Source organism: Odocoileus virginianus, unplaced genomic scaffold (assembly GCF_023699985.2).
Source record: "Odocoileus virginianus isolate 20LAN1187 ecotype Illinois unplaced genomic scaffold, Ovbor_1.2 Unplaced_Contig_23, whole genome shotgun sequence".
In the NCBI taxonomy this organism is placed as follows: Eukaryota; Metazoa; Chordata; class Mammalia; order Artiodactyla; family Cervidae; genus Odocoileus; species Odocoileus virginianus.
Genome location: NW_027224340.1, coordinates 1,050,685 through 1,069,737, shown reverse-complemented (window position 1 = coordinate 1,069,737; position 19,053 = coordinate 1,050,685). Strand labels below are relative to the sequence as shown.

The 19,053-nt window shown below is 60.0% G+C and overlaps 2 protein-coding genes and 1 non-coding gene across 5 annotated transcripts in view; 2 read left to right on the top strand and 1 right to left on the bottom strand.

The window, feature by feature from the left end:
- ZC3H3 (zinc finger CCCH-type containing 3) overlaps positions 1-4,647 on the bottom strand; it is a 62,237-nt gene extending 57,590 nt beyond the window's left edge. Inside the window, exons 1-3 of the mRNA XM_020881066.2 lie at positions 4,498-4,647; positions 1,376-2,711; positions 123-319 (exon numbers count right to left, since the gene is read on the bottom strand). Of these exons, the coding sequence (XP_020736725.2) occupies positions 123-319; positions 1,376-2,711; positions 4,498-4,585 (1,621 nt within the window). The 5' untranslated portion in view covers positions 4,586-4,647. The remainder of the gene's footprint in view (positions 1-122; positions 320-1,375; positions 2,712-4,497) is intronic.
- Positions 4,648-12,434: 7,787 nt separating this feature from the next.
- On the top strand, positions 12,435-18,326 carry GSDMD (gasdermin D). 3 transcript variants are annotated; one of them, XM_070464384.1, is made up of 12 exons: positions 12,436-12,596; positions 13,545-13,800; positions 13,953-14,145; positions 14,706-14,874; positions 15,020-15,122; positions 15,383-15,436; positions 15,874-15,969; positions 16,092-16,267; positions 16,660-16,801; positions 16,894-16,967; positions 17,081-17,218; positions 17,907-18,326. In XM_070464384.1, the coding sequence occupies exons 2-12, from the start codon at positions 13,587-13,589 to the stop codon at positions 18,177-18,179; spliced, it is 1,632 nt and encodes a 543-aa protein (XP_070320485.1). In that variant the 5' UTR covers positions 12,436-12,596; positions 13,545-13,586; the 3' UTR covers positions 18,180-18,326. The 3 variants fall into 3 exon arrangements, with proteins under 3 accessions (XP_070320486.1, XP_070320485.1, XP_020736699.2); XM_070464385.1 differs by lacking the exon at positions 15,383-15,436 and having other exon boundaries at positions 12,435-12,596; XM_020881040.2 differs by lacking the exon at positions 17,907-18,326 and having other exon boundaries at positions 12,439-12,596; positions 17,081-17,454.
- Positions 18,162-18,234, top strand: TRNAG-UCC (transfer RNA glycine (anticodon UCC)). The gene has a single exon. It is a non-coding gene; the product is annotated as a tRNA-Gly (tRNA).
- Positions 18,327-19,053: the final 727 nt, after the last annotated feature.

Sequence of the window (19,053 nt, the reverse complement as noted above, 5' to 3'; positions counted from 1 at the left end):
ATTGCCCACCAGGCCAAGCAGCTCTTGGGCCACGGCCTGACAGCAGAAGGTGGACAGGGACCATGGGTCCCAGGGCGGGCAGAGCCAGCGCAGGCCCCGGGGGGCCCCGTTTCCCAGCGTACCTTCCTTGGAGGGGAGGTAGGCACGGCCGGGAGGCAGACAGCACGGCCGGTGCTTGGTAACCGGCATCAGCCCCTTGTTGGGAGTCTTCTTCGTAACGGGGCTGCTCTTGCCCCGGAGGGCCTGCTTCCGCCGCAGGTTGAACTGACTCTTAGCCATGGCAGCAGGTGGGGGGCTGCTCTTCTTGTCCCCAGGAAGGCTGCAGAGACAAAGCAGGTAGCTCTAGCTGGCACCCTCCCTATCTCACCCACCCAGATCCCAGAACCAAGGGATCAGCCCTGGCAGGCAGCCAAGCCCCAGCAGGGTCTGGCCGCCCCACTTCGCTTTCCCACCTCATCGATCTCAGCAGCTCGCTGCCCGTCCAACCCCCCCCAACCCAACCCACCCACCCTACCCCACCAGGCTCCCAGCCGCAGCCCTGGAAGACCCCAGAGCCAGGGCAGGTGGAGGGCGGAGGAGCGCAGCCCTTGACCCCCACCAGGTGTTTCCAGGACCACCTTCTCCACCTCCCTGGACAGATGAAATGAGCCCCCACGTAGAACTGGGGGAGAAGCAGAGGAGGCAGGCGTTGTCCCAAGGAGGAGCTGCCACCAGCCTCATGGCTCCCCTCTCCACACTCACTGACACAGAGGCTGCCAGAGAGAAAATGCGAAGAAAGGAGAGCATGGAACCCAAGTGGTCCAAGATGGCACCTATCCAGGAGAGCAGGGCCCAAGGTCAAGGTCAGCAGTGGGAAGGACCTCTGGAGTGGGACATCAGGCATGTGTCACCATGCCTGATGGCAGAGGCATCTGGCAGCCTCCACAATTAAGCCCCTGACCCTGAAGCCCTGGGCCACCATGCCATCTTCCAGCCTCCTCTGGACCTAAGTGGGTAGAAGGCGGGGAAGCTGACATGCCTTCGGTGAGGGAGTGAGTCACTGTCACCTGGTCACCTTTCTCCTGCAGAGACCCTGCCCCTAGCCTGGGCACAAAGCTGTCCATCCACCATCCCGCAAGCCCAGAACAGAAGCCACCCCAGCAGCTTCTGGTCTCTCTCCAACAAGGGAAAGGGAGGGCTTGCTGGTGCCACCTCCGCCCACCCCTCCCCATAAACTGAAAAGGACAGCAGTAACCGCGGCCTCATTCCTGCCGGACATGCTGATGCACCACAGGCCAAGCTCCATCCTCAGGCCCCATCAGGGGCGATGCTTCCTCCCTGCCTCCCACACCCCTGCCCAGACAAGACCCGGGGGGGTGGGGGCAGGGACCAGCACCTGGCACTGCCCCGCCTCCGGATGATCTTGGTGCGGCTCTTCACTTTGTAAGCTGAGAGCGGGGTCTCACTGAAGACAGGCTGCAAGCTGCTGGGTTCCACTGCCTGTCTGTCCACTGGGGGAGACCGAGACGGGACGGGGGAGAGTTGGGCGGCACAGTCCTTGCTGCCAACCTCTGACTGCCAACGGAAGGAGGAGGCTGAGGAGGCCGAGGGGCTGGAGGCCTTCCACTTGTACTTGCTGGGGGAGGCCCCAGGCACGGAGGACATGGCAGACCTCCTGGGCTTGGCGTCTGGGTCGGCTCTGAGCTGCGGCTTCTCTGTTCGTTCTGCTGCAGCAAAGGGGGCCTTGCACACGTTCTCCGCCACCGCCCTGGGACTGAGGGCCCGCCGAGAGGCCCGAGGACCCTTCGCCGAGGCAGCCACCCACTTGTAGTCGTTCTTCCGGAACTTGTTGGTTCGACAGGATGCCAGCATCAAGGGTTCCCTGGTCTGCCTGGGTCCAACAGCAGGTCTAGCTGGGCCTACCACCAGGCCAGAGGCAGCGGACGGACCTGAGAGGCTGGTGTTCACGGTCCCGTTCCCACGGAGCTGTGTAACACAGCTGGCCACAGAGTGCGAGCCCGCTTTCCGGCCTAGGGCCATGCCGCCTCGCTGCGGCAGGCTGGAGGGCGGGAAGCAGGACTTTATCGCAATTGCACTCTCACTGACTGTCTGCCGGGGCTCCAAGGGGCTCTCACTCATGCTGCTCATTGACTTCACTATCCGGGGCTTGCCAGGCTCCTTCTGGCAGACGAGAACGGGGTCCTCTGAGCTGCAGCTCCCCTTGGCTCTTCCTTGCCTGGAGGGCTGCCGCTGCCCACCGGGGGGCTCACCCTCACCTTCCTGAGGCCTGTGGTCACTCCAGGGGGTGTCCTCGTATTCTTCCAAGGAGGTCTGCAGGAACCCCGCAGTGCTGGCTGAGCCTGGCTTGGACGGTGGTTTGATCTTGATGACCATGTTCTGATCTGGACTGAGCTGCACTTGCCTCTCCAGGACGTACTGCTGCGGTTCAGGACCCTGGCTGCCCCCGGCCCTGAGCGGCGGCTGCATGGCACCATCGCCGGGCGGGTCCGAGGAGCCCAAGGGCCGATTCACGAGGGAGTATTTCTTGCGCCACGCAGGCCCATGGTTCGCAGAGAAGCCCCTCCGGCTAGGACGAGGGTAGCGAGCACCAAAGATCCTGCTGCTGTTGTAAGTGGGCGGCTGCCACTGGGATGTGGCGGAGGTGCCCAGGGCAGCGGAGGTGCCCGGGGCAGAGGCACTGCCATGGAGGCTTTTGTAGTCATCGATCAGACCTGAGGAGGCAGGAGCATAGACTCTGTCAACCGGAGGGTGAGGAAGATCAGGGAGAATCCCCTGGAGGGACATCAGCTGACCAGACACCCTGTAAACCCCACTGGACCCTGCCAAGTCCCAGTACAGGAGGGGCAGCCCCAGGGCCTGAGAACCACTGACAGTCAGCCTAAATCCCCGAGGCCAATCTTTCCCATGAGCCTCTTCCCATCAGTTCTACTTCAATTCTATTTCTGGCTGCTTATCCTTAAAATGCACCCCTGTGGCATACTATTCCCTATTCACCAGAGATATTATGCTGGATTCACAATCCTCTGAGGTGAAGTGTCACCCAGCATGAAGAGACCAGCAAGGCCCATGCTGCAGCACCTCAAGAGAGACACGGAAGTCCTCTGGCTTGCCCACAAATACAAAGGGGGCAGGGCTGCACCTTCATGACCTCCCTGCCTGGCACACACAACAGCAAGTGTAAGATAACTGACACCCTGGGTACTCACACGTGACAAGAATGTCACATCATCCTTCCACAAGAAAAGAGGTCTAACATTTGGAGTTCCAGTGCAGGGGACCACCAGGTGCCTTTCCAAGGAAGCCCCTGGACAGCGCTGTGCAGGCAGACACAGGCCTCAGCTGGAACCACCTAAGCTGTCACAACTCAGCCAACAAACCCTCCAGTTACAGCACTCCCCCACCATATGTCCCGCCCCCAGGCCCAAAGAGAGTCACGTCCAGACCTGGTGACACCTCAGGACAGGTATGATAGAGGACCAGGAAGTGGCTGGTAGATGGGCTCAGCACAACTGAACTCTTCCCAATACACACTTCCCAGTTCTTAAGTCTTCTCTTTGTGGGAAGAACCTTTAAAACGATTTAAAAAAAAAATACAGCAAGCCATCTCTTATGATTCAGTTATAAAGAATCCATGCGCCAATGCAGGAGACACAGGAGATGCAGGTTCAATCCCTGGGTCGAGAAGATCCCCTGGAGAAGGAAATGGCAACCCACTTCCTTCAAAGTCCTGGCAGACTACAGTCCATATATGCTCAGTCGCTTCAGTCGTGTCCGACTCATTGACCATAGCCTGCCAGGCTCCTCTGTCCATGGAACTCTCCAGGCAAGAATACTGGAGTGGGTTGCCATGCCCTCCTCCAGGGGATCTTCCCCACCCAGGGACCGAACCCGTGTCTCCTGTGTCTCCTGCACCGCAGGCGGGTTCTTCACCGCTTGAGACATGGGGCAGCCCCGGGCTATGGTCACTGAGGTCGCAAAAGAGTCAGACACGACTTAACGACTGAACAACATGCCGTCTTAGGTCTAAAAATGCAAAAGTTTGGAAAAATCTGAAGGTCGGGGATTCTGGGCCAGGAATATAAAGGAGAATGTGGCTGTAAGGACGGACAAAGGCGTCAAAACCGGGCGTACAGGGAAGAAATACACACCCCTGGCCCCGAGCGAGGGAGCGCGCCGGGGGCGCCGAGGCCGCGCACGCCCGCGGCGGCGGGGAGGGTCGCTTCCCCCCGGTTACTAAGCGACAGCCAGGCCGCCAGCGGCCGCAGCGCCGGTAACGCTCGCACCCGCCGCGGAAACCCGAGCGGGGCTGAGCTGGGACGGCCGGGAACGCTCCTCAGGGTCCCCAGGACCCGGCCCGACCCCACCCACCTCCCCACCGACCGGACCCGGCCTCCGACCCACGGGCGGGAGCGGCCCCCTTCGGGGAGGCAGGCAGGGGACCTCTGTGAAGCGAGGGAATAGGAAGGGGACGCGCGACCCGGGCCCGGCGCGACCCACCCTGTAGGAGGCGGATCTGCCGCCGTAATTGCTCCTTTTCCTCCATCTCCGGAGTCCGCGACGCCCAGCCAGGCCCCTGCGACGTCATCGCCGGGCGACCGTTTTACCGCGTGCGGGGCGGAGCGCTGGGAGGCACTGCGACTGCGCGCTGCAGCCGGGCCCCGGGCGACCGACGGCCGGAAGTGGGGCCTCGGGAGACGTGCGGCCTCGGGAGACGTGCGCCCACGCTCTGGCTGCGCCTGGAGGGGCGGGGTCACACACGCGCAGTGCTGGGTCGGAGGTCACGTCACTACGGAGCGCCAGGAAGTCACCTTTTGGCGCCTGCGGAGGGGACGCTGCGGCGGAAGGTCTGCGCTCTGAGGCGTTCTGGCCGGGTTCTTCGCCGAGAGCGTTCGTTCCCTGTGGGTCCGGGGCGAGGGGCAGAGCCGGGTACTCCACGCTATCCACAGCGCAGGTCCTTCCGCGTCGAGTTAGGCTCTGGGGCCTCTGCGGGAGTGAGCCGGCGCGGCGAGGGTCCGTGCGACTCTGTTGTGGGGCGGCCCGGGACAAGGGAAGGGACGTCCGGGTTCGAGAGGCACTGCAGGGACGCGTTAAACCTCTGAAAGCGTGAAAGACTGTGCTGTTTCGGTAGAAACAAATATGAAAACAGGTGTGTACATCCCTGTATAGAGCTGGGGGGTGTGAAATGATTTGGCCGCTGTGGAAAACTAATGTTTCCTCAGAAAGTTAAAAATAGACGCTTTGACCCAGCAGTCAGATACTTCGGGGTATATACCCTGAAGAAGTGAATACAGGGACTGGAACATACTCGTGCGCCAACATTGGGTGAAGCATTATTTGCCATGACAAAATGTAGAAATAGCCCAAGTGCCCGTGAGGGTGAATGGGTAAGCGGTGTGTATCTGTACGGTGGAATAGGATTTAGTCCTGAAAAGGAATGTAGGACTGGTCCGTGATACAGCGTAAACGAATCTCAAAAACAGTAAATGAAATAAGCCAGCCACAAAAGGACAAATATGATAAGATTTCACTTGCATGACATATCTTGAATAGGAAAATTTGTAGAAACATCAGAGGTTAGGAAGGGTTGAGGGGAGGAGAAACAGGAAATTAATGCTTTTTGGCTAGAGAGTTTATGTTTGCAGTAATGAGAAAGTTTTGGAAACATATAGTGGTGATGGTTGCACAACGTTGTGAATCTCCTTAATCCACCGAATTGGACACTTAAAAATAACGATATGAGGACTCCCCTGATGGGCCAGTGACTGAGACTCCAGTCTTCCTACGCAGGGTGCCTGGCTGCGGTCTCCGGTCAGGGAACCAGATCCTGCATGTCACAACTAAAGATCCCACATGCCACAACTAAGACCTGGCACAGCCAAATAAATAAAAATAAATTTTTAAAATAATTATATGACAACTTATGTACTGTATATATCTTGTTCAATCGCTAAGTTGTGTCCAACACTAGGACCCCATGGGGTACAGCACGCCAGGCTTCCCATCTTTCAGTATCTCCCAGAGTTTGCTCAAATTCATGTCTGTTGAGTCGGTGATGCCATCCAACCATCTCATCCTCTGCTGCCCCCTTCTCCTCCTGCCTTCAGTCTTTCCCAGCATCAGGGTCTTTTCCAATGAGTCAGCTCTTCGCATCAGGTGGCCAAAGTATTGGAGCTTCAGCATCAGTCCTTCCAATGAATATTCAAGGTTGATTTCCTTTAGGGTTGACTGATTTGATCTCCTTGCACTGCAAGGAACTCTGAAGAGTCTTAAATACCACAATTCAAAAGCATCAATTGCTGCTGCTGTTAGTATGTATTTTACCTCTGCAGCAGACCTGAACAACAGGAAATGTTGAAGGAAATTCTTCTAACTGATGGGGAATGATACAATATGGAAACAGATCTTTAAGTCTCACTTTTTATTTTCTCCAAAAGATAGTTACAGCAAAAATAATAAAAATGTGGGTTTGTAACGTAGGTAGAGACAAAACATGCCAACAGTGATGCAAGGGGTCACGTGAACTGTGTCTCCTGCAGGTGAGGACGCAACCTCCAGCCTGCCTCCTAGGTCAGCGCCTGTGCCCGCCCCAGGGAGTTAGTGTTACTCTACTTAACATGCAGCAGTGAGCACTCTGGAGTTTCTTAGCGGTGGTGGTACCAGGCAATAGAATGACCCCCGCACTCAGGCTGTGGGACAGGGTGAGCCACGGGTCATGCTGAACACTGTGTGAGACCCTTGGGCCTTGGCAAAACTCTGAGGGCAGGGTATGGGAGTTCCCAGACAATGAAATGGAATTTCCCACCAGGGGTCGTGAAAAGCACATCTTTGGGCTGGTGCTGTCTTGGCTCTTGAGAATCCTGCAGCCATCACCTCCTGAATGCGCCAGGACTGGCCTGTGGGAGGACGGGCAGCACATGCCCCCTTAACACCACTGACCCTCTTGACAGTCTGCTGTCTGCCATCATGTGCTAGCTAGCCACAAAGTTAATAAACCCAGGTGATGCCACGTGGAGCAGAGGTAAGCCTAAATGTCATAATTTAGGGCAACTCATAATTTTGGGCTTCCCTGGTAGCTCAGCTGGTAAAAGTAATCTGCCATGCAGGAGACCTGGGCTCAATCCCTGGTTTGGGAAGATCCCCTGGAGAAGGGAAAGGCTACCCACTCCAGTATTCTGGCCTGAAGAATTCCACGGACTGTATAGTCCATGGGGTCGCAAAGACTCAGACATGACTGAGCAACTTTCACATAATTTTGACCAAACCAATGAATGTTTACCTCACTAAGTTTTAGGGTGATTTATTAGTACAAACTGATGGATTCATTGGTCTGGCATTGAACCTATTGTCTTTTGTGCCCAACAAGCTCTCTGCTCCTGGACTTCAGTCCAAGAGTGGCAGAGGGGAGAGCCCAGCCCCTGGCCAAGAGGAGGTGAGGTTTGTGGATTTGTCTCCTGGAGTTGTGAAACTAAAAACTAACTAGGATGTAAGTGCTGTCACAATTATCTGGCTAAAACTGACCTTGACAGTTACACTTAAAATACTTTGATGCCCATCAAGCTGGCCCCAAAGCTGGCCTTGGGGAAAAAAAAAAATCTGCCCTGAGTGTTTGGGGGTGAAAGGGAAGAGACTTCACCGTTCAGTTTTTTAGGGTGTTCGCATAGCCTTTCTGAAGGGCAGTTGGCAATATATGCCAAGACTCTGAATACCTTTTGAGGAATTTCACTTTTCGAAGTCCCCCCAAAGGAAATAAGGAAACACACGCAAGGCCTTCTGAACAAAAATATCAGGTGCTGGGGGAGGGATAAATTAGGAATTTGAGATTAGCAGATACAAACTAATATAGATTAGTTTGTATATTCAATTTATTATATTCAGTAAGAAACTATATTCAATATCTTATAATAAACCATAATGGAAAAGAATATGAAAATGTATATGTATATGAATCACTTTGCTGTACACCAGAAACTAACATAACATTGTAAGTCAACTATACTTATGTAAAAAGTTTAAAAATTAAATGCTGAGTTCCTTACATGGGACAAAAACATTGAGCCTGTTTATAACCCATTATAAAGCTTCCCTGGCAACTCAGGTGGTAAAGAATCCACCTGCAATGCAGGAGACCTGGGTTCAGTCTCTGGGTTGGGAAGATCCCCTGGAGAAGGAAATGGCAACTCACTCCAGTATTCTTGCCTGGAGAATCCCATGGACAGAGGAGCCTGGCAGGTTACAGTCCATGGAATCATATAGTTGGACGTGACTGAGCGACTAACCACAGGCCCTCATAGGAAGAGGTGTTGACTGACTGGGACCACTACCCCATGGATGCCCCCTTGCCTTCCGTCCCAGTGGGGAGAAGCTGGAAGTGACTACGAGACCAACCACTGAGGACTCTCTGGGTCCCCCCATCCCAGCCGCTAACACCCACTCTACCCTCACTGCAAAGCGTGACCCTCAGAACCAGATCCTTTGGGAAGAGAAGTTGACTAGTTGCTGTTTCCTAGATGGCAACATTTCCATGAGGCTCTCAGCGGCCACGGAGGATGGATGGTTGGGCATCATCACAATGTCCCACATGCCCTAGTCCTGGGCAAACCGGGACAGGGACCCTGCCAGGTGCAAAAGTCACCACCCACCCCCAGCCAAGCGATGCCTGGAGGCCAGTGGTCAGAGACTTCTCCTGCTAGGGCAAATAAAGGGAGGCTCAAGAGCACGGGAAACCAGAGCAGTAGGGCCCCTTCCCCTGCAGGGTCACTCGGGGTGGGGCGGGACCCTGTGCCGCTTCCCCAGCCCCTGCCGGCAGAAAATCCAGGGAGCCAGGCAGGGCTCAGGGCTGCTAGGGCCGTGCGGGAACCGCTGGTCACGCACCTCGACCCGGAGACCGGCTGTGAGCCTCCGCTGATCGCGCCGCACCCTTTCCCGATTCTGCCCGGCCTTCCTGCGACCTCCGCCCCTCCTGACTCCGGAGCTCCCCTGGGCCCGAGGCCGCCCCGTCGCCCAGCGATCCGCTGAGGGTGGGCCGCGGGCCTGCTGGATAGGCGCTGCTGCCCGGCGGTCCGAGCCACAGCAGAGGGCCCGGGCCAGCAAGGGGGGCGGGGGCGGCAAGCGGGAGGAGGCCCCGCGGGGACGCAACCCGGGAGGAAAGGACTCCTGGACTTCGGTGCGTTCAGCACCCCATTGCCCCGCAGCGCCGCGCTCGTTCCCTCCGGGCCGAGCGGCTCTCAGGCGCACAGGGCCCTCCGGGCCGCCCCTTGCCCGCGCGGGTTCCAGAGCTGGAGGCACGGGGCAGCGGCCGACATTGCGGCGCCCCGAGAACCCCCGTGTCACTGGGTGGAGGGCCCAGGGTGGAGTCGCCGCCTGCTGCCCCCCACACCCCTACCCCGTCCCGCGCTGAGGCCCGGCAACCCTGACCCGGTGCGCCCTGAAGCCGGATGGTCCGGGACTGGGTGGGCCCGGTGGGGCGGGAGCGCGGGTGGGTTCCTCGGGACCACTCCCCCTCCCCTCACCCCACGTCGTCGCCCGCCCACTCCCCCATCTCCTCTGAGGGGTTGTCCCAGCCACTGCCTCGTCCTGCTCTGTTCCTCCCAGGGGCTGGGCATTTCCAGGACAGGGACCGGCCCCCACTGCCCAGCTCCCTTCAGGGTCTGGCCGGGTGCCCTCCCCACTCTGGGTGATAGAGGCCTGCGGCTGCAGTGAGCTTCTTCCTTCCAGCTCTCTCGGAGGTGCCACAGCCTCCCTGCACACAGCCCAGAGCCCCTCCCAGCCCTGGTCACATTTCCCCATCAGGCACAGTGTCCTCCCTGTCTCCGGACCCAGGGCCTGCCCAGAGTTTGCCCAGGGAGGCCTCTGTGCCCCCATGTTGCCCGATGCTGCCCCAGACTTCCTGGGGCTCCCTAGGCCCGTGATGGGGGAGGGGGGTGCAGGGCCAGCCCCTCCCGCCTTCCTTCTGCTTCTTCTCTAGTGAATTCACTTCCTGCCTTTTCAGGCTGACCTCTGCCCTCAGGAGCCTGGTGACACCACCACTCACCAGCCCAGTGCCTCTTGGGTAGGCTGTTGCTAAAGAACTGAACCCCAGACTTCCCTGGCCCTCCAGCAGTTAAAATTCCTCACTTCCACTGCAGGGGCACTGGTTCCATGATCCCTAATCAGGTCAGGGAACTAAGATTCCCCGTGAACAGGCAGCAACAACACCCTCCATGGTGCATTCAGTCCCAGGTCACTGTCTGCGGCAGGGGGCGCAGTGGAGCATGACCCCCCTGTTGCCATGGCCGCTGGAGCCACCGCACTGCTCCTCTGTGTGGATGGGACCTGCCTCCTCCACCGGTCCACCCACGTGGCAGCAAGGCCTTCTAGAAAACGAAACCCGGGGCCAGTCATACCCCAGCTAGAAGCCCACACAGCTTCACCCCGTACTGAAGAGGCTGCTACCCCTACCCTTGGCCTGGAACTTGACCAACTGGAGAGGTGGAAGTTAGGGCCACCGGGAGGCTACACAGCTTTCCAGAAGCTTCGCTGTGGGAACAGGGAGAAGCAGGAGAGTGCCAGGGGGTCCCAGCACACACCCGACAGAATACAGGACTGCACACAGCACACAAAACACAGCCACACGAATACACACGCATGAACAGACATGCGTAGACCTACATCATGCACATACACCCATACTTGTGGACATGTGCATACATGCTTACATTATATGCACATGGGAACACGAACACGCACACTCAGCCTCCTGGAGCATCCTGCCACCACCAGCAGGATGCCCTGCTCATATTGGCAAATGGGCTCTAGCGACTGGGTCAGATGTGGGAGCCCCACACCCCAATGGGTGAGGACCCATTGCCCCAGAGGCCCTCAGCAGCAGAGCTCACTGGCCTGCACTCTAGTCCCCTGATGTGGAGAGACAAACGGCCTCAGAGACCCCAGTTAGGCACTGAAGTCACCCTGCTCCCCACACCACCCCCTCCGATGGACAGTGCCTGCCTGTGTCTGCCCAGAGTTCACAGCGGCTCCAAACTTCTGCTTTCACAAGATTGCTTCCTTTCTGTTTGAATCAGCATTTCCACTTATTTGCAGCTCCAACGTTCCAAAACATACAACCCCTGCACTAGCGTCAGGGCTGATGCCAGCAGCTCTACCTGGCGGGGCCCTCATCCAGTTCACTTCAGAGCCCTCATCTGCAGGAGCACGTGGTGCCAGGTGCTGACACACAGCCACCCCGCGAGTGAGTGTGCACAGCGGAGCTTGTAGGCTGAGTCTCGGGCCAGCCAGCCGGCAGGGACCCTGGCATAAGCTCCAGACGGTCATGAGACCTAGAGGCAGGATGTGGCGGTGGAGCAGTGGAGAAGCGGGGTGTGGGGCTCCTGGGCGCCTTGCCCCGGACACGATCCACACATGGCCCAGGAAGGAAGGACATCAAGAGCCTGCGCTAGGCCTGGATGTCGTCACTTGGCTTCACGTTTTCACAATAACAGCTTTGAATATTACTGTGGTATGTGAAATATAATTCACAAACCATACAATTCACCCATTAAAAGTATAAAACTCCGGGTGTTTAGCATATCCAGACCCGGGCAACCACCAGCACAACCAATCTGAGAACATTCCCATCACCCCAAAGACACTGTCACGCCCCTCGCCCCGGCAGCTATAACTCCGCTTTCTGTCCCTGCAGGATCTGCCTGTTCTCATTTCATACACCCAGGTCCTGAGAGCTGTTTTCCTGCGTGCCTGACTTCTTACCTTGGCGTAACGCTCTGAGGTCCATCCACGCTGTGCTGTGTGTCAGAACTTCCTCTGCAAGGCTGCACACTGACCGCTCCATCGTGTGTGTTTGACCACGTTGTTTGTTCATGCCTCCATAGGTGGACATTTTCCATAGATGGACATTTGCAGTGCATCTTGGCTGTTAAGAATAACGTTGTGAGAGCATTCATGTGCAGGTTTCCGCATGAACATGTTTTCATTTCTCTTGAATGCACACCTAGCCGTGGAATGGATGAGCCTATGGTAGTTCTCTGTTTAACTTTTTGAGGAACTACCAGACTGTTTTCCACGGGCGCCTGCACCCTTTTACAAGCCCAGCGCTGTGTGCTGCCCGATTCCTCCAGGTCTTCTCCCACACTTTTTATTCCCCTGTTATATTACAGTTAACCTATGGGTGTGAGGCAGCCTCTAACCTTGCTTTGATTTGCATTTCCCTGACGCTAATGACCTGAGCCTCCTCTTCGGAGCTCACTAGCCATTTGTACACTTTCCCTGAAGAAATGTTTTTTCAGACCCTTTGCCCTGGCCCCGGGGTTTTAGGAGAGAAGGATCAAAGAAGCTCCTCACGGATGGAGGCTGTGGGGGGTGGGGTGAGAGTCGCTCCCGCCCCCACCCCCTGCACCCCCACTCCCAGCCGGGCCAAGGGGCGGGCTCACCAGGGGCGTTTCCGGCTCCTCTCAGCGTCGCGGAGGTTTCACTTTTGGGTCTGGGAACCTTCAGGCTGTGTGCGCGCTGGGCAACTCCAGGGCAGAGGCTTCCAATCCTGGCCCGCAGGGCAGCCTGGCTTCGGCTTCGTGGGCACAGGCACGCGACGGTCACGGTCACTGGTGAGCTGCCCCTGCCTGTGCCCTGCGCCGCTGCACCTCGCAGGGGCTGCCTGCTCTGGCTCCGGGGTGGGGCACTTGCTTCTCCTGGGAGTGAGTGGGGGGGAGGCCAGCAACTCTGGGTGGAGATTGGGTCCTGTCACCTTCCTTGGGCTTCCCCAAGCCCCCCAGGACTCCCCTCATCAGACCAGCTGGGGAAGCCCCAGGCCTCTGGGAAGGGGGCTCCCTCCGAAGTCTGACTGGTTTGGGCTTAGCTCCAGGTAGGCACCTCCAGGTGCCCCTGGGCCCACTCTGGGATCTCAGGCCAGTGCCAAGGCTTAGAGGCTTCCTGCAGCCCAGACGTCCTGGGTCCTGAGTCAGGCCTGCAATGGCTCCTGACCCCTGAAGACAGATGAGTGACTCACGGAGCTCTGGGTGTTGAGGAAGCCCTGGAGGACAGGCCTAGGGGCTGGGGATGCTTGGGCCAGGCCTTGCCTGGGCCTTCGCACCAACTGCCCAGGAGGCGATGGCTTCTGCTTCCTCCCTGCTCTCTGAGCACCTCGGCCAGGAAGGCAGCTGCTAAGGCAGACAGAGCCCCAGCCTCGCCCTGCTCTTCCTCGGTGGCTGCTTTTCGTGAGCAGCCTGAAGCCTTGTTGAAGTAGCAAAGTGATGGAGGGCTTGGTGGGCGGCCAGGGCTGCCCCCTACCCGACAAGCGCTGCGTTCCAGGGCTTTCCTGGGCTTCATGCGGGCACTCTGGCCACAGGACAGATGGTGTGTGTGGCTGACTCGAGTCCCATGGAGGGCTGCGAGTGACATCCAGCCTGGAAGCGCTTGGGGACCCTTGCAGAGATGGACAGTGGGTGACAGGCTCGCACTTGGAGGCGAGCATCCCAGGCCTGGCCAGGCAGGACTGCTTCGGAGACACTCGAGCAGCTACCTCTCCGCTCTTCCCCTCCCCTGCCCTCTTCCAGCCCTGAGGGTGGAAGGCCGGACCAGCTGCCCTCCTCAGGAGCATGGCATCGGCCTTTGAGAAGGTGGTCAGGAGTGTGGTCCGGGAGCTGGACCACAAGGAGCTAACCCCTGTGGACAGCCTGCGGAGCTCCGCCAGCTTCCAGCCCTACAGCCTTTTGAGCAGGAAGCCCTTGAGCTCACGGTTCTGGAGACCACGCTACATGTGTGTCAACTTGTCCATCAGGGACATCCTGGAGCCCGACATGCCGGAGCCAGGTACCCGGCCGGCACTGAGTCCGAGTCATGGGTGGCGGGGGGTGGGCCAGCCGGCTCCCACTCGGGCCCCTGGGCTCTGTCTGCAGAGGCCCCTCGGCCAGGCGGACAGGCAGCGGCCGGGGGGCGGGGCCTCAGCTGTGCTCTCGCTCCAGCCCTGGAGTGTGGTGGCATCTTCCAGTTCCAAGACACGATGGACGGGCAGCTGCAGGGCAGCATGAAGCTGGCAGCCCCAGGACAGGGCAGGCTCTCAGGCGGGGCCGCGGTGTCCGGCAGCTCCAGTGCCTCGATGGACCTGTGCACTCTGAGAGTGGCCCCCAACACCTGGGAAGCCATGCACCGCGAGAGGTGAGCCCCAGGGCTGTGGACCTGCTGACCTTGGGCAGATCCTGGGTCAGGACCTCGGGGCGGCAGCAGTCATAGGGTGTCTGTGAAGGCTGAGGGACGTCCCAGAGTCAGGGACCGTGAGGGGACCAGCGGCTGGGAAGGAGGCTACCAGGTCCTGGGGGCCTGCATCCTGCAGGTCAGGGGGCCAGGGGTCAGACTGAGCCCTGCTGCAAAGAGGCTGGGGTAGAACACACACAGGGACCTTGGTGAGAAGGACCATTAGCTCAGCACACAGACGTGAGATCTGAACCCAGAGAGTGGAGGGAGACAGCAGACGGGTGAGCAGCCAGCCACAGAGTGGGCCCCTCCAGAGGCCTGCTTCTTCCTGCCCCCCGTCTGCCCACAGGCACTGAAGCACCCAGGGGATGGGGCGATAAAGGTCCCGTGCCGGGGCATCCACATCACCCCATTCATCCATGGCCACAGACACTGAGGTCCGGGGAAGGGAAGGCCATCCTGGGGCAGGGGGAGGGGAGGGCAAGGCACACCCTGCAAGCCTCCCACTGGCCCACTCACCACAGACGCCTGCGGCAGCCTGAGCCCAAAACCCTGCAGCAGCTGCGGAGTCGGGGGGATGACGTGTTCGTAGTGACCGAGGTGCTGCAGACACAGAAGGAGGTGGAGGTCACCCGGACGCACAAGCAGGAGGGCTCAGGCCAGTTTGCACTTCCGGGAGCCCTCTGCTTGCAGGTGGGCGGTGAGGGACCTGCAGTGGACACAGCGGGGGAGGCAGGAGGGCAGTGTCCCCATGCAAACCCCTGCCACCAGCACCTGGCTGCCCCCGGCCCCACTGGGTGGTGGGGAGCCCAGTTCTGAGCCCACATCCATCCCTCAGGGCAAAGGCGAGGGCCACCTGAGCCGGAAGAAGATGGTCACCATCCCCTCAGGCAGCACCCTCGCATTTCGGGTGGCCCAGCTGGTTATTGGCTCTGACTGGGGTGAGCCGGGGTCCGGGTCACTTCTGGGGCCCAGGCTCCGTGGCAGAGGCGGGGAGGCCTGGAAGAGTCACCTGCTGCCTGGGGGTGCTGGGGACATCTGGTGGCATGACTGTGGGCGGGGGTGGCTGAGAGCCACTTGTTCAGGCAGGTGGGAGGTCAGGGCACAGAGCGGGGACTGCACAGGGAGCCCCCGGTGGGCCAGGGAAAGGCCAGGTGTTCCGCCAACCTGCCTCCCCATCTCTGCCCCTCCCGGCTTCCAGACATCCTCCTCTTCCCAGACAAGAAGCAAAGGACCTTCCCGTTGCTGCGGGCAGGTGAGGCCCATGCACCTGGGAAGTGGGACAGGCTGATAAGGAGGGCCCAGCACAGCACATCTGGGAGACACACACACATGTGCACGCACACATGCACACACTAGTGTAAATGCACACACACACACACCCACGCAAACACACATGCACACTCACGCATATACACACATGCAACACGCATACTTGTGTGCACAAATGCACACACACACACATACATGAGCAACACACACACAGTTGTGTGTGCAAATGCACACACACACGTGGGTAGCATGGCGACAGGCTGGCACCAGGCAGATTTGACCTTGCTCCTTGCCCCGGGCTGCCAGGACTGGGGTGACAGGCCGTGAGGGCCCAGGGGCGGCCTCAGCGCTCCCTGGCTCGGGCCCCGCCCCGGCACTGAGCAGCCCCGCCCCGGCACTGAGCAGCCCCGCCCCGCCCAGGCCGCAGGCCCTCCAGCAGTGCAGACGGCCATCCGTGTTCCTGCTTCAGCTTGGCCTCCATAAGGGCCCTCTCTGACTACTTCCAGTTCCAGTCGGGTCAGTACCTTCTGGGCCACCCTGGGGCCCCTGCTCCCCTTTTGCCCCCAGCATCTGCCCTCCCTTACTAGGGCTCCTGGGGCCACGTGGGCACCTGGGCAATTGCAGACCTGTCCCCACAGATGGGTCCATGGAGCACTGGCTGGCGACCACTGATGGCTTCCAGGGCCTGCGGGCAGAGGTGGAGGCCTGGGCCATGGGCCTGGAGGGCTTGTCCAAGGGGCCATGTGGGCGGCTGCTGGGTGGCCTGGGGCAGGTGCTATGGGACGAGCCGGCTCTGCAAGCCCTGGAGGAGTCGGTGAGTGAGCTGGGCTGTGCGTGCGGGGCATTAGGGGGTGGGGTAGCATGAGAGCTGGGTGGGGTGGTGGAGCAGAGGCCTGCCCGCCCTGCTCACCCCCACTCCCCCGGGCGCCCCCACCTGGAGCAGGGCCTATCCCGCCCTGCTCACCCCCACTCCCCCGGGCGCCCCCACCTGGAGCAGGTGCCTGCCCGCCCTGCTCACCCCCCACTCCCCCGGGCACCCCCACCTGGAGCAGGTGCCTGCCCGCCCTGCTCACCCCCACTCCCCCGGGCGCCCCCACCTAGAGCAGGTGCCTGCCCGCCCAGCTCACCCCCACTCCCCCGGGCGCCCCAACCTGGAGCAGGGCCTATCCCGCCCTGCTCACCCCCACTCCCCCTGGGTGCCTCCAGCTGGAGCAGGGCCTGTGCAGTGGGCAGGTGGAGCCACAGGATGGCCCGGTGGGCACCATCCTCGAGTCCCTGGTGCTGCCCTCTGGACGGCTGGAAGCAGAGCTTGCAGGCCCCGTCTTCTACCTGCTGCAAGGGCTAGCAGGTAAGGGGCTTGGGGCGGGGCAGGGAAGGGGCAGGGACGTGAGCTCCTCTGGCTGGTCCCTGGAAGCCCTCTCACCCAAGGTCTCTCCGCAGCGCTGAGTGAAGCCCAGCACGTGCTGCTGGCTAAGGTGCTGGAGACGGGGGCCCTGTTGGGGACCTTTCGGCTGGTGAGAAGGCCAGGGTGTAGGGGAGGGGTGGGCCGGTGTGGTGCCCAGTGCCCGGCGATGGGGTGGTGTGGGCGGGTGCCCGATCCTCTGACCGCTCCCACCCTGTCTGCCAGGTGGAGAGCCTTGTGGAGCAGAGCAGCCCGTGGCAGGAGCGCCAGGCTGTGTCCCTGCCGCCCGAGTGCCTGGGCGACAGCTGGGGCTCAGAGGCACCCGCCTGGGCCCTGCTGGAGGCGTGCGGCCTGGAGCCCCAGGTGGGCGCCCCCCAAGTGTGCTGGGAGCCGGGGGCCTGCAGCTGCGCGTGCGCACTTTACGCCTGCCTGGCACTGCTGCTCAGGCTGAGCCGGCTCTGCTAGCCTGCGGCCCCCCCCCCGCCACAGGCACAGCTCGCACCCACCGGCTGCCAGGAACCACACCCAGCCATGTGGGCGGCTCTTCACAAGACCTGGGGGATGGGGACAGCCAATAAATGGGACGAATGACACACACAGGGAATGACGCACTGAGCTTTCGAGGAGCCCTCTATCAGGGGTCGGGGGCCCAGTGGGGGGTGCCTGCACAGGACGGGGAGGGACCTGGGGGCCAGGAGCAGGCACCAGGGGCCTTCCGGGTGCTGGACCTGGCCACTCCGGAGCGACCAGCCACGTGGCCAGGCTCCTCCCTGCCCCTGCCCCCCCATAGCAGGCTGGCCTGGAAAGAACAGGGCAAGGCAATGCCAACCCCCAGGACTGTTCTCTGTCCACCTCAGGAAACCTGAGAGCATCCTGGTGTTCTGATGCAGGCAGTGGGCCGCCGTCCCTATGCAGGGCTGCAGGGGGGCAAGAACACGGCGCTAACAGACAGGCCTGCACTCCTGGGGCTGCATGGGGGCCTGGGGGAAATGACTCGAACCAGAGAAACTGGCCTTTGGGGTGTGTCTCATCCAAATTCATTCACTCAAAGGTAAGAGTCTATCGAGAGGAGAGGAGACCTCCCGGCCCTGAGCCGTGGTCCCTGGGCCTTGCCGGGCACAGAGAGGTGGTGACTGACTCAGCCAGGCAGTTACTCTCACCCTGGAGTTGTCACAACCTGGAGAAACTTGTGGGAGCCAGTCTGCGGTCCTCCTCTTGGTGGAATGCAAGGGAAGCCATGTTCCCTTCCTGTCCGGCTCGCCGCTGCCCTGCAGCCCCAGGACTGGCTAAACAGAAGGGACAAGAATCCCTGGTGGTCCAGTAGTTAAGGACTCAGCACTTCCACTGCTGGGGCCTGGGTTCAATTCCTGGTTGGGGAACGAAGATCCCACAAGCAATGTGGCCAAAAAAAATAAAGAGAAGAGGTGGTCAGCCCAGCTGTATTTGGGACATTAACCTCTGAGAAAACTCAGGATTGAGGTTGACAGTAAAATTAGTATTAAAACAGAGTGGTCCCTAAACATCCCAGATCCCAGTACCGAAACGCTTAGCAATTGTCCCCTCACCCAGGGCAAGGGAAAAGTTGGATACCTCCCAGGCCTGTTTGTGTTCCCCGGAGCCCAAGCTCCTCCTTTGGGAAACTTGCTAGGGCACTGAAAGGCATGACCAAGGCGAACAGGACTGGAGCAGGGCAGGTCTGAGAAAGCAGCAAGTAAGCGGGCCCACCAGCCCTGCTTCTGGGGCCCCTGCAAGGTCAGACGGTGAACCGGGTCTGCTGAGCCCCACCCAGGTGCCCTTTGGAGGGTCTCAATGTTGGCCCTCAGGCTCCAGGGTCGCCAGTGCCCGGAGGTCTCCAGTGACAGCTCATTTGGGAGCATCTAAGCATCCTCTGTGTAAAGCAGCGCACCCCGACCCTAGACCTTGGGGGGAGGTGAGCGCTCTGTGGGCGGCTCTGCTGGGCCTCACTGACCAACAGCATTCATCCGGGAGCGGGGCTCACCCGGGAGCAGGCCTATGGTGTTGCCGCCCTGACTGGAGCCTCCCTGGGGACCGCACTGGAGAAATCCCTGAGAAGCGTCCCACTCCCAGGACAAAGCGGCAAGCCGGGTGTCTGGTGGGGCCCTGGCTACAGGGCAGGGGATGCCCTCACGGGGGGGCAAGTGCACACAGCACTGAGCATGCGGGGGCACATGCGCTCC

Excerpts from the sequence above, each read along its gene's own strand:
- GSDMD (XM_070464384.1), top strand. The coding sequence starts at position 13,587 with ATGGCATCGGCCTTTGAGAAGGTGGTCAGGAGTGTGGTCCGGGAGCTG. Across the intron at positions 14,146-14,705 it reads GAAGCCATGCACCGCGAGAG|ACGCCTGCGGCAGCCTGAGC; the intron begins GTGAGCCCCAGG and ends CACTCACCACAG. Across the intron at positions 16,268-16,659 it reads TGCAAGCCCTGGAGGAGTCG|CTGGAGCAGGGCCTGTGCAG; the intron begins GTGAGTGAGCTG and ends GGGTGCCTCCAG.